Raw genomic sequence first — 13,514 nt, 5'->3', positions numbered from 1 at the left:
CAGATACAGCATAAATTACTGTCATTTACAGCAAGATACAGCATAAATTACTGTCCTTTACAGCCAGATACAGCATAAATTATTGTCCTTTACAGACAGATACAGCATAAATTATTTTCCTTTACAGCCAGATACAGCATAAATTACTGTCCTTTACAGCCAGATACAGCATAAATTACTGTCCTTTACAGCCAGATACAGCATCAATTATTGTCCTTTACAGCCAGATAAAGAATAAATTACTGTTCTTTACAGCCAGATACAGCATACATCACTGTCCTTTACAGCCAGATACAACATAAATTACTGTCCTTTACAGCCAGATACAGCATAAATTACTGTCCTTTACAGCCAGATACAGCATTAATTACTGTCCTTTAAAGCCAGATACAGCATAAATTACTGTCCTTTACAGCCAGATACAGCATACATTATTGTCCTTTACAGCCAGGTACAGCATAAATTATTGTCCTTTACAGCAAGATACAGCATAAATTACTGCCCTTTACAGCCAGATACAGCATAAATTACTGCCCTCTACAGCCAGATACAGCATAAATTATTGTCATTTACAGCCATATACAGAATAAATGACTGTCCTTTACAGCAAGATACAGCATAAATTACTGCCCTTTACAGCCAGATCCAGCATAAATTATTGTCATTTACAGCCATATACAGAATAAATGACTGCCCTTTACAGCCAGATACAACATAAATTACTGTCCTTTACAGCCAGATACAACATAAATTATTGTCCTTTACAGCCAGGTACAGCATAAATTATTGTCCTTTACAGCAAGATACAGCATAAATTACTGTCCTTTACAGCCAGATACAGCATAAATGATTGTCCTTTACAGCAAGATACAGCATCAATTACTGCCCTTTACAGCCAGATACAGCATAAATTACTGCCCTTTACAGCCAGATACAGCATAAATTACTGTCCTTTACAGCCAGATACAGCATAAATTACTGTCCTTTACAGCCAGATACTGCATAAATTATTGTCCTTTACAGCCAGGTACAGCATAAATTACTGTCCTTTACAGCAAGATACAGCATAAAATACTGCCCTTTACAGCCAGATACAGCATAAATTATTGTCATTTACAGCCATATACAGAATAAATGACTGTCCTTTACAGCAAGATACAGCATAAATTATTGTCATTTACAGGTATATACAGAATAAATGACTGCCCTTTACAGCCAGATACAGCATAAATTACTGTCCTTTACAGCCAGATACAGCATAAATTACTGTCCTTTACAGACAGATACAGCATAAATTACTGTCATTTACAGCAAGATACAGCATAAATTACTGTCCTTTACAGCCAGATACAGCATAAATTATTGTCCTTTACAGACAGATACAGCATAAATTATTTCCCTTTACAGCCAGATACAGCATAAATTACTGTCCTTTACAGCCAGATACAGCATCAATTACTGTCCTTTACAGCCAGATACAGCATCAATTATTGTCCTTTACAGCCAGATAAAGAATAAATGACTGTTCTTTACAGCCAGATACAGCATACATTACTGTCCTTTACAGCCAGATACAACATGAATTACTGCCCTTTACAGCCAGATACAGCATAAATTACTGTCTTTTACAGCCAGGTACAGCATAAATTACTGTCCTTTACAGCCAGCTCCACAACATAAATTACTGTCCTTTACAGCCAGATACAGCATACATTATTGTCCTTTACAGCCAGGTACAACATAAATTACTGTCCTTTACAGCCAGATACAGCATAAATTACTGTCCTTTACAGCCAGGTACAGCATAAATTACTGTCCTTTACAGCCAGATACAGAATAAATTACTGTCCTTTACAGCCAGATACAGCATAAATTACTGTCCTTTACAGCCAGGTACAGCATAAATTACTGTCCTTTACAGCCAGATACAGCATAAATTACTGTCCTTTACAGCCAGATACAGAATAAATTACTGTCCTTTACAGCCAGATACAGCATAAATGACTGTCCTTTACAGCCAGATACAGCATAAATTACTGTCCTTTACAGCCAGGTACAACATAAATTACTGTCCTTTACAGCCAGATACAGCATAAATTACTGTCCTTTACAGCCAGATACGGAATAAATTACTGTCCTTTACAGCCAGATACAGCATAAATGACTGTCCTTTACAGCCAGATACAGCATAAATTACTGTCCTTTACAGCCAGGTACAACATAAATTACTGTCCTTTACAGCCAGGTACAGCATAAATTACTGTCCTTTACAACCAGATACAGCATAAATTACTGTCCTTTACAGCCAGGTACAACATAAATTACTGTCCTTTACAGCCAGGTACAGCATAAATTACTGTCCTTTACAGCCAGATACAGCATAAATTACTGTCCTTTACAGCCAGGTACAACATAAATTACTGTCCTTTACAGCCAGGTACAGCATAAATTACTGTCCTTTACAGCCAGATACAGCATAAATTACTGTCCTTTACAGCCAGATACAGCATAAATTACTGTCCTTTACAGCCAGATACAGAATAAATTACTGCCTTTTACAGCCAGACACAGGCTAAATTACTGGAAAAGATTAATACATTCTTCCTACACAGTAAATATATCGGTAGCTTGTGTAAAAGACTTGACAGTATGGGTTTAGGCTACAGTATTGCTGTGCGATAGGAGTGCGACATCTCAGAGACCCAAGGCAGGAGATACTGAAGAAACACAATCATATATTGATAAACAAAACAATTAGTCTTTTGCAAAGAAGTGTGGGCTGTAGCATTTTAAAACATTTTTTAACATACAATCAATAGGGTAAGTGTTTGGCACTCGGTATAGGCAGCATGCATGTTTAGTTTGAAAAAGTCACTGTAAAAGACTAAAACATTCTGCCCACACCTCTACAGAAATGTGATCAAATTGGCCATTGCTCTTTCTTTTAGAAACTGCCGTCCCCTGGCCCAATTCCAATAGTTCCACATCATACAGCAAATAAAGTGTTTTGAAGGGTGTTATAGTCAGGTGAATGGAGGGCGTTTTCCTGGCAGAGTTATAATGCTTGTTCACACACGCACAGTTTCATGACAAGTCTGATTTACAATGAGAAACATGCATATGGCGTGCGCTACGTTTATACATCTCAATATTGTTAGACGCATGTATTCTTTTCAGAAATAGCTTGAAACATACTTTAAAATGATGAAGAGTGGCCAAGCATCAAATTGCCAGTGATCATTTGTGCCAAACCCAGCTTGATTAACTTTGAATACAGGCCATCTCATCGTCTGTTCAGAGCAGTAGAGAGCTATATCATTACAGTACAGTCGGTACAGTCCACACAGAGATCAATCTAGTAATGAGCGCGGCGAGCTTCAGACTCCTTCCTTAACAAGAGCACCTTTCATGTCTCAGAACACAAATCATCCAGAGCCCACTGGATCACTGTGTCCCCCCTCTCGATGAACACAGCAGCAGTAAACATGATTCATGTCATTAGACTGACTGTCTCTCTCTCTCTCCTCCATCCCCCTCTCCCCTCTGTCTCATCCTCCCCTCATTGTTCTCTATCCCCCTCTTCTTTCTTCTCCTCCAGGTGAGACCTACTCAGAGACCTACAGCCACATAGACACCTGTATCCCCTGCACCATGTGTACAGGTCTGATGCGCATGCAGACACCCTGCACCGACTCCAACAATGCCATCTGTGTGTGTGACTACAACTACTACCTGAATGAGGTGTCTGGGCGCTGTGAGCCCTGCACGGTGTGCCCGGCGGGCCAGGGCGTGTTGGCACACTGCGAGCACAACCACGACACGGTGTGTGAGGAGTGTATAGACGACACCTACTCTGACCGGGACAGCTCCCTGGACCCCTGCCTGCCCTGCACCATATGTGATGAGGGCATTGAGGTGGAGCTGAGCGCCTGCACCCCCGTCAGCGACTCCCTCTGCCATAGTAAGAGAACCAACGCACACTCACAGCAACATACACACACACAACCTGCACGCTAGTCAGTAGCAGTAACGTCTGGGAACTTATGGTAACCTTTGCCCTCCTGTCCTATCAGGGTCGTATAGTAAAGTCCTGTATGTCTCTATCACAATGTTTTCTTTCTCATGTGAATTTAGGATGTCTACAGGGGTGACTTCCACATGTGTCTGTTCTACAGTCAGGGTCAGAGAGCCATGCAGGCCAAATTGTCAGACGGCAGAAAAAACAGAACAGCGGTCACAGAGGTCAAGAAGTGGTGGAGTGTCAACACAGAGACAGTGCATAATCTCCAAACGCTCTAACTAGAGGCCAGGTATTCCCTCTGCGGGCCCGGTGAACACAGATGCACTACAGGGCAGGCTGCAGCACTGGAGCACATACCCAGGAAGTTATCAATCCAGTAGGGTGGACGTGGCATGAAATCAGCCATGTCAGTGAATAATAAGCCCAGCCTCTGGGAGGTCCACTGCTGCTGCAAGATATGGAGCTCCCTGCTTTGGTAGCAGACTGGGTTAGGTTTATAGTAATGTGTTGGCTCCACAGGCTGGGTTAGGTTTATAGTAATGTGTTGGCTCCACAGGCTGGGTTATGTTTATAGTAATGTGTTGGCTCCACAGGCTGGGTTAGGTTTATAGTAATGTGTTGGCTCCACAGGCTGGGTTAGGTTTATAGTAATGTGTTGGCTCCACAGACTGGGTTAGGTTTATAGTAATGTGTTGGCTCCACAGGCTGGGTTAGGTTTATAGTAATGTGTTGGCTCCACAGGCTGGGTTAGGTTTATAGTAATGTGTTGGCTCCACAGACTGGGTTAGGTTTATAGTAATGTGTTGGCTCCACAGGCTGGGTTAGGTTTATAGTAATGGGTTGGCTTCACAGGCTGGGTTAGGTCTATGGGACCTGGGTTGGCTCCACAGGCTGGGTTAGGTCTATGGGACCTGGGTTGGCTCCACAGGCTGGGTTAGGTCTATGGGACCTGGGTTGGCTCCACAGGCTGGGTTAGGTCTATGGGACCTGGGTTGGCTCCACAGGCTGGGTTAGGTCTATGGGACCTGGGTTGGCTCCACAGGCTGGGTTAGGTTTATGGGATCTGGGTTGGCTCCACAGGCTGGGTTAGGTCTATGGGACCTGGGTTGGCTCCACAGGCTGGGTTAGATTTATGGGACCTGGGTTGGCTCCACAGGCTGGGTTAGGTTTATGGGACCTGGGTTGGCTCCACAGGCTGGGTTAGGTTTATGGGACCTGGGTTGGCTCCACAGGCTGGGTTAGGTCTATGGGACCTGGGACCTGGGTTGGCTCCACAGGCTGGGTTAGGTCTATGGGACCTGGGTTGGCTCCACATACTGGGTTAGATTTATGGGACCTGGGTTGGCTCCACAGGCTGGGTTAGGTTTATGGGACCTGGGTTGGCTCCACAGGCTGGGTTAGGTTTATGGGACCTGGGTTGGCTCCACAGGCTGGGTTAGGTCTATGGGACCTGGGTTGGCTCCACAGGCTGGGTTAGGTCTATGGGACCTGGGTTGGCTCCACAGGCTGGGTTAGGTTTATGGGACTTGGGTTGGCTCCACAGGCTGGGTTAGGTCTATGGGACCTGGGTTGGCTCCACAGGCTGGGTTAGGTCTATGGGACCTGGGTTGGCTCCACAGGCTGGGTTAGGTCTATGGGACCTGAGTTGGCTCCACAGGCTGGGTTAGGTTTATGGGACCTGGGTTGGCTCCACAGGCTGGGTTAGGTCTATGGGACCTGGGTTGGCTCCACAGGCTGGGTTAGGTTTATAGTAATGGGTTGGCTCCACAGGCTGGGTTAGGTCTATGGGACCTGGGTTGGCTCCACAGGCTGGGTTAGGTTTATGGGACCTGGGTTGGCTCCACAGGCTGGGTTAGGTTTATGGGACCTGGGTTGGCTCCACAGGCTGGGTTAGGTTAATGGGACCTGGGTTGGCTCCACAGGCTGGGTTAGGTTTATGGGACCAGCAGGTTTGAGTTCCAGTAAATATACTCTATGAAGGAAATGATCAAATTTATAACAGAAGTCCTTAATGCCACCTCCAGATGACCTTTGGTACAGTAGGACTAGAATGTTCCAAGGTTTTGTAAAGGTGATCAAAACAAGGCTTGATATTGGTTTTGGATCATGGACATTAATTTGGGGTTTTGGAAACAAGATTTCCGTAATGGTTTTGGATATTCGGTTCGGATTTTGGAACTTGGACACTTACTAGGATGAGTTACTTTTTGGATGGGGGACTTGGGTGAGGTTTTTGTGCTGGGCTTGGATGCTGCCTGGGCCAGAAATGCCACGTTGCAAATGCAAGTGGGATATCCGTGGACACCTGCTGCACTGTGCTGGAGATGCTTGTCAGGCAGATGGGGGTCATAAATCGCTCTTCTTTTAATGTTCTGTCATCTCTTGGCCGCGGCTGGCAGTTCTCAGTTAGTTGTGAAACAGACTGAGAAAAGATAAATCCAGAAAGATCAGGAGAGGAGGAACCACTCTCTCACCCACACATAGGCTATGTCCAAAATGGCACTCTATTCCCTATATAGTGAATTGCTTTTATGCTTTTAACCAGAGCCTGTAGTGTGTCCTGGTCTAAAGTAGTACACTACATAGTGAGTAAAGTGTCATTCAGGAGGCAAACTGACAGCTGTTTCTGGGTTCTCAAAAAGGCAGAAACACCTGCTTCTGATCAGCCAGAGACATCTCTGTTCAGAGAGAGGGAGATTAAACTGAGAGAAGAGAGAGAGAGTTAGAGAGACAGATAGACAGAAAGAGATCAAGAGAGAGAGAGAGACAGAGAGAGAGTAGAAGGTAGTGAGGAAAAAAGAGGACACATGTCCCAGCACCATAATCACATGAACAAGTCCAGAACCTTCCCAATTCATAATCACATGAACCAGTCCAGAACCTTCCCAATTCATAATCACATGAGCATGTCCAGAACCTTCCCAATTCATAATCACATGAACAAGTCCAGAACCTTCCCAATTCATAATCACATGAACCAGTCCAGAACCTTCCCAATTCATAATCACATGAACAAGTCCACAACCTTCCCAATTCATAGTCACATGAACAACTCCAGAACCTTCCCAATTCATAATCACATGAACCAGTCCAGAACCTTCCCAATTCATAGTCACATGAACTAGTCCAGACATGAAAGTGTAAGAAATTGTGTCCTCTCTTCCCTCCTCTGTTTTTTTATATACAGTGTTCTCTCTCTCTCTCTCTCTAAATATGAGAATTGGGAATATCACTTATATCACTCATAAGTTGTGTGAGAGTCAGAGTCATATGGACTGCAGAAATCCAGTCAAACCGCACCATGTGTGCCTCATACACTGAGTGAACATCTATGTCAGGCCTTCTATTATGAGTGATGTACAGTAGGGTACAATGCAGCCTTGTGCTGTACCATATAGAGGACCACCAGCAGTGGAGATAAAGACAGCACACAACCAGAGTGCCTCTCACCTCTGACCTCGGGGCTCTGTCTTCTTCTCTGTGACCCTGTGTTGTGTTCCGCTGGCCACGGACAGGACTAGGGACAGTGCTAGGAACAGTAGTGGCAGTATGGGGTGGCTCTGGGTGACCTTGCCCTGTGTGGTGTGTCAGGGGGACTCTGGCATGTGAAAGGAGCCACAGTCATACACCCATAAGGTCACACGGAAACATGTGGATGCCATCAAACCATTGCCATGACTGTTCTGTTCCCAAGAACAGAACAGGACAAATTGAGGACAAATTTGGTGCTCACCAGATTAGTAGCAACAGTGCATGAGGACAAAAACATCTACAAAACAAGCAATGGTGACAAAACATTTGAGAACATTTACAGCATGCAGGTTTTAACAGCATGTCTCTGTTATTTCTAGATCAGTTAAATCAGCAGCAAGAGGTGAGAAATGGTCTACAATGCTGGCCATGTCAATATTTAAAATGTTGACATTTCTGAAGTGATATTTGGTTGTAATATTTGGTTGTCCCTAGCATGAGGGACAAGAAGTAGCTATCCACAATGACCCATGGCATATAGGATATACCCTTAGTCTCTTGGAACATTCATTGGGGCCTCTCTCTTCATCGGCAAACTATCACGTTTAGGTAAGACGCAGATGCAGACTGTGTCGAAGCAACAAAAGTGTATTTCAACAACAGGGGCAGGCAGTCTCAGGGTCAAGGCAGGCAGTCTCAGGGTCAGGGCAGGCAGTCTCAGGGTCAGGGCAGGCAGAACGGTCAACATCGGGAAGGACTAGAAAACAGGAGCACGAAAACATGCAGGAGCAGGGGAACAAATGCTGGTAGGTTTTATGAACAAAAAGAACTAGCAACAAACAAACAGAGAACACAGGTATAAATACACAGGGGATTATGGGGAAGATGGGCGAAACCTGGAGGGGGGTGGAGACCATCACAAAGACAGGTGAAACAGATCAGGTTGTGACACAAACAGGCTTTCACAGCGTTCCATATCTGAAGACAGAAAACATCACAAAGAAACAGGCTTCATCATACTTAAATTACAGAATATTATGTTGTAATTATCTCGCTGTCCTCAAACTTTTCCCCTCTAGGTACTGGAACTGGACAATCTTTTCATAATGTCCTGCCACAAAATGACCTGCCCCGTCCAGTAGCCTACACTCTCCCTTTACTGACAGCTGGATATTCAATTTCACCCTCTTCCATGGTTATGGTTATCAAGATAGATAGCTAATAGGAAGTTTGCTAGCTGATGACATTTAATTCACTTAGCTTAACAGTGTGTAAAGTCAGCTAATTCTTAGTTCAATTGAGTTATGCAGGGTGTACACTACACAATTTTATCTGTCCCTGAAATCTGAGACAAAATCCCCATGTCGTTGCCTACTCAGGATGTACGGCCGTTACCAACGCTCATTTAACTTGAACGGGTCAGAGACGCAATCTGAGGGCTACCGATCTCGTCTTCGAGCAGTCCCAGACATCCCGATATTTTCAAACATGTTTGATTTTATCGGAGCAAAATCTGCAATGTTCTTGTAGTGTGAAATGTGCAACAACAAGCTTTTAGAACTGTGATCAGCAATAGCCAATGAGAGCTCGCCAGAGAAGAAGCCAGTGAGATGTTGACATTGTTTTGCATCACCCAGAATGTGTAGACTCTCCAGCAGGAACGATGACTACTACTAGTATGCGTTTATACTTGCCTTTAAGCCTTTAACCAAAACGTTAAATCGTTACAGCTCTGAAGTGCACAAGCAATGTTATTCAATTCAAAATGTTGGCTAGACATTTCAACTGTGTGTGGCAAGCATGAATGTCTGACTGAAAACATTTATGAGGCTGCTTTGAGCCAAAGCTTGTTGTAGCTACGTTAAATGAAATGACATCATTGTTGCAATGGAAAGTCTAGTTAATCAACTCTAAATAGCAAACCGCAGCTTGTGTAGATCTATAAAACAACAGAAACATCACTCATACCAATATCAATGAGTAAAATGGGTCAATACATGTGTTAGTTTATCTGTCATCTGAGCAGATGATGCAACGTTTACATGTCCACTTTCATTTCAATGTGTCGACTAGAGTGTGGGAAGATGGCGGAAGTGGATGCTGAGTTGGAATCAAGCAACGCATTGGGTAATTTTGGTGAAGTCGAATGTTCTGAATGGAGAACAGTAGTTGAAATAGTCTAAAATTGGAGTGGAGGATACGTGTGTGAATGATAATTAATTGCTTCTTGTTGGGATGCGTTTGTTGAGTAAGGATGCATATGTGGGAAATCCGTTTGAGGTGTCTAAAATGGCGTATTTTGATTCATTGTATTTCTGAAGAGCAGAGGAAGATTGCAGTAAAACAAAAGTTTTATGTTTTGAACTTCAGAGTAGAGCACCTGTTAAAAGAGTCATCTCAGGGCCACGACGGATGTTCAGGTTGAATACCTGAAGAGAATTCCTGGTGTGGTTGGTGCCCGGCGTCTGAACCGCTGGAGGAATAGAGAAATAGAAGAAAGTCTGTCGATAATGTTGGTTTTTGATAAAGAGCAAATACCTACGCATGTGAAACTTGGTTATGTAGGAAGCTTTCGTACCCAAACCACTGCAGTGTAAGAATATTAAACGATTTGGCCACGTTTCAAGTGTGTGCAGACGTTTCAAGTGTGTGCAGACGTTTCAAGTGTGTGCAGACATTTCAAGTGTGTGCAGACATTTCATGTGTGTGCAGACGAACAGAGTATTCTGAAGAATGGTGTGTAGAAAGATGATGGTGTTGCAATTGTGGTGGGGATCATGATCCTGAGTTCCTGGAGTGCCCTGTGAAGGTGAAGAAGGTGGCAAAAGTTAGAGCTGTCAATCAAATCTCCTATGCGGAGGCGATTCAAAGAATTGAGAAAACAAGTAAAATCACATTTTATTGGCCACATACACATGGTTAGCAGATGTTAATGCAAGTGTAGTGAAACGCTTGTGCTTCTAGTTCCAACTATGCAGTAAAATCTAACAAGTAATCTAACAAATCCACAACAACTACCTTATACACACAAATACACACAAATGTAAAGTGATGAATAAGAATATGTACATATAAATATATGGATGAGCGATGGCGTGTGGCATAGGCAAGATGCAGTAGATGGTGTAGAATACAGTATATACATATGAGATGAGTAATGTAGGATATGTAAACATTATTAAAGTGGCGTTAAGGTGGACAGGCAGTGGCTCGTGTGGCACTGTTGTGCCTTCTTCACCACACTGTCTGTGTGGGTGGACCATTTCAGTTTGTCTGTGATGTGTATGCCGAGGAGCTTAAAACTTTCCACCTTCTTCACTGCAGTCCCCTCGATGTGGATAGGGTGGTTTTCCCTCTGGTGTTTCCTGAAGTCCACAATCATCTCCTTTGCTTTTATGAAGTTGAGTGAGAGGTTATTTTCCTGACACCACACTCCGAGGGCCCTCACCTCCTCCCTGTCTTGTCGTTGTTGGTATTCAGGCCTACCACTGTAGTGTCGTCTGAAAACTTGATGATTGAGTTGGAAGCATGCATGGCCACGCAGTCATGGGTGAGCAGGGAGTACAGGAGAGGGCTGAGAACACACCCTTGTGGGGCCCAAGTGTTGAGGATCAGCGGGGTGGAGATGTTGTTGCCTACCCTCACCACCTGGGGGCGGCCCGTCAGAAAGTCCAGGACCCAGTTGCACAGGGCGGGGTCGAGACCCAGGGTGTTAAATGCTGAGCTGTAGTTAATGAACAGCATTCTTACATAGGTATTCCTCTTGTCCAGATGGGATAGGGCAGTGTGATGGCGATTGCATTGTCAGTGGACCTATTGGGGTGGTAAGGAAATTGGAGTGGGTCTAGGGTATCAGGTAGGGTGGAGGTGATATGATACTTAACTTGTCTCTCAAAGCACTTCATGATGATAGAAGTGAGTGCTACGGGGCGATAGTCATTTAGTTCAGTTACCTTATCTTTCTTGGGAACAGGAACAATTGTGGCCATCTTGAATTCTGTGGGGACAACAGACAGGGATAGGGATTGGTTGAATATGTCCATAAACACACCAGCCAGCTGGTCTGCGCTTGCACTGAGGACGCAGCTAGGGATGCCATCTGGGCCTGCAGCCTTGCGAGGGTTAACACGCTTAAATGTTTTATTCAAGTTGGCCACGGAGAAGGAGAGCCCACAGGAGAGCAAAGAAGTTGTTTAGTTTGTCTGGGAGCAAGACGTCAGTGTCCGCAACGGGGCTGGTATTCTTTTTGTAATCCATGATTGACTGTAGACCCTGCCACATTCCTCTCGTGTTTGAGCCGTTGAATTGCGACTCTACTTTGTCTCTATACTGACGCGTTGCCTGTTTGATTGCCTTGAGGAGGGAATAGCTGCACTGTTTGTATTCGGTTGTGTTTCCGGTCGCCTTGCCATGATTAAAAGCGGTGGTTCACGCTTTCAGTTTCACGCGAATGCTGCCATTGCTAATAAACTCGCTCACCGAGTCAGCGATGTTACAATGTTATTGTCTGAGGCTATACGGAACATATCCCAGTCCACGTGATCAAAGCAATCTTGAAGCGTGGAATCCGATTGGTCAGACCAGAATTGTATTGACCTGAGCAGCATAAGTGAAGATATGGTACTGGATACACCACAGCCTGTAGTAAATGTTTTCTGCCAGACAAAAGATACCCTGTGAGTTAAAAGGGTGGAATTTGTTGCATTTATTTCCACAGTTATAAGCTATACAGGACAAGTCTCAAAGAAGTCTAAGAAACTGGACAAACTGACGTAAGGCTTTTACATCTGAAGAGTTTCAAGGGGTACTGGCGCCGGAAGACCTAGCCTTCCAGGTTCCTCTTGAGCCTGTGTAGGGATCAGATCTGTTTTTATATTTTAACAAAAAAGTTTTGATTTACTTTATTTATTTATTTTGGGTAGTTTGTTTTTTGGGGAATCCTGTTTCCCTCCGGCATAGTAGGTTGCGGGATGCACATTCAATTGTGTGATCACCAATATACCATAGAACGTGCAATCAACAATCCTCACGACCAAGTGAGGAATCTTGTAGTGTGTGACCCCTGTCTGTGCCACATGGTTTAGTGTGTGAGCCCTGTCTGTGCCACATGGTTAGTGTGTGAGCCCTGTCTGTGCCACATGGTTTAGTGTGGCACCACTACGTTGGCAAGACAACAAAATACTACAGGAAAGACAGTCGTTTAGTGTGAGTGTAACGGCTGTCGTGGGTTGAAGAAGGTGAGGACCAAGGTGCAGCGTGGAACGTGTTCATCTTTATTTATGAATTGAACACTGAATGAAAAAATAACAAAAAAGAATGAACGAAACCGAAACAGTTCTGTCTGGTACAGAATACAAAAACAGAAAACAACTACCCACCAACACAGGTGGGAACAGGCTGCCTAAGTATGGATCTCAATCAGAGAAAACGATTGACAGCTGACTCTGATTGGGAACCATACCAGGCCAAACACATAGAAATACAACACACAGAACAAAACATAGAATGAAAAACATAGAATGCCCACCCCAACTCACGCCCTGACCAAACCAAAATAGAGACATAAAAAAGGAACTAAGGTCAGGACGTGACAGTACCCCCACCCAAAGGTGCGGACTCCGGCTGCAAAACCTGAACCTATAGGGGAGGGTCTGGGTGGCCATTTCACCGCGGTGGCGGCTCTGGCAGTGCCGGACAGGCGGGAGACTCTGGCGGCGCCGGACAGGCGGGAGACTCTGGCGGCGCCGGACAGGCGGGAGACTCTGGCGGCGCCGGACAGGCGGAAGACTCTGGCGGTGCCGTAGTGAAGGCTGGCTCTCGCGGCGCTGGAGTGAAGGGCGGCCCTGGCGGCTCCGGAGTGAAGGGCGGCTCTGGCGGCTCCGGAGTGAAGGGCGGCTCTGGCGGTTCCGGACTGACGGGCGGCTCTGGCAGCTCCAGACAGACGGGCGGCTCTGGCAGCTCCGGACAGACGGGCGGCTCTGGCAGCTCCGGACAGACGGGCGGCTCTGGCAGCTCCGGACAG

At 45.0% G+C, this 13,514-nt stretch overlaps 1 protein-coding gene across 2 annotated transcripts in view; it reads left to right on the top strand.

Annotated features, from left to right (window-relative positions):
- Nucleotides 1-13,514, top strand: part of LOC110486699 (tumor necrosis factor receptor superfamily member 16) — a 65,394-nt gene that overhangs the window by 32,630 nt on the left and 19,250 nt on the right. For both annotated transcript variants that reach the window (XM_090194447.1, XM_021558479.3), the window contains one exon: nucleotides 3,599-3,961. In XM_090194447.1, the coding sequence (XP_090050573.1) occupies nucleotides 3,599-3,961 (363 nt within the window). The remainder of the gene's footprint in view (nucleotides 1-3,598; nucleotides 3,962-13,514) is intronic.

This window comes from Oncorhynchus mykiss, chromosome 13 (assembly GCF_057628025.1).
Source record: "Oncorhynchus mykiss isolate SJ-2025 chromosome 13, ASM5762802v1, whole genome shotgun sequence".
In the NCBI taxonomy this organism is placed as follows: Eukaryota; Metazoa; Chordata; class Actinopteri; order Salmoniformes; family Salmonidae; genus Oncorhynchus; species Oncorhynchus mykiss.
The sequence above is the reverse complement of the archived record's forward strand: the minus strand, read 5'-3'. Positions and strand labels throughout refer to the sequence as shown.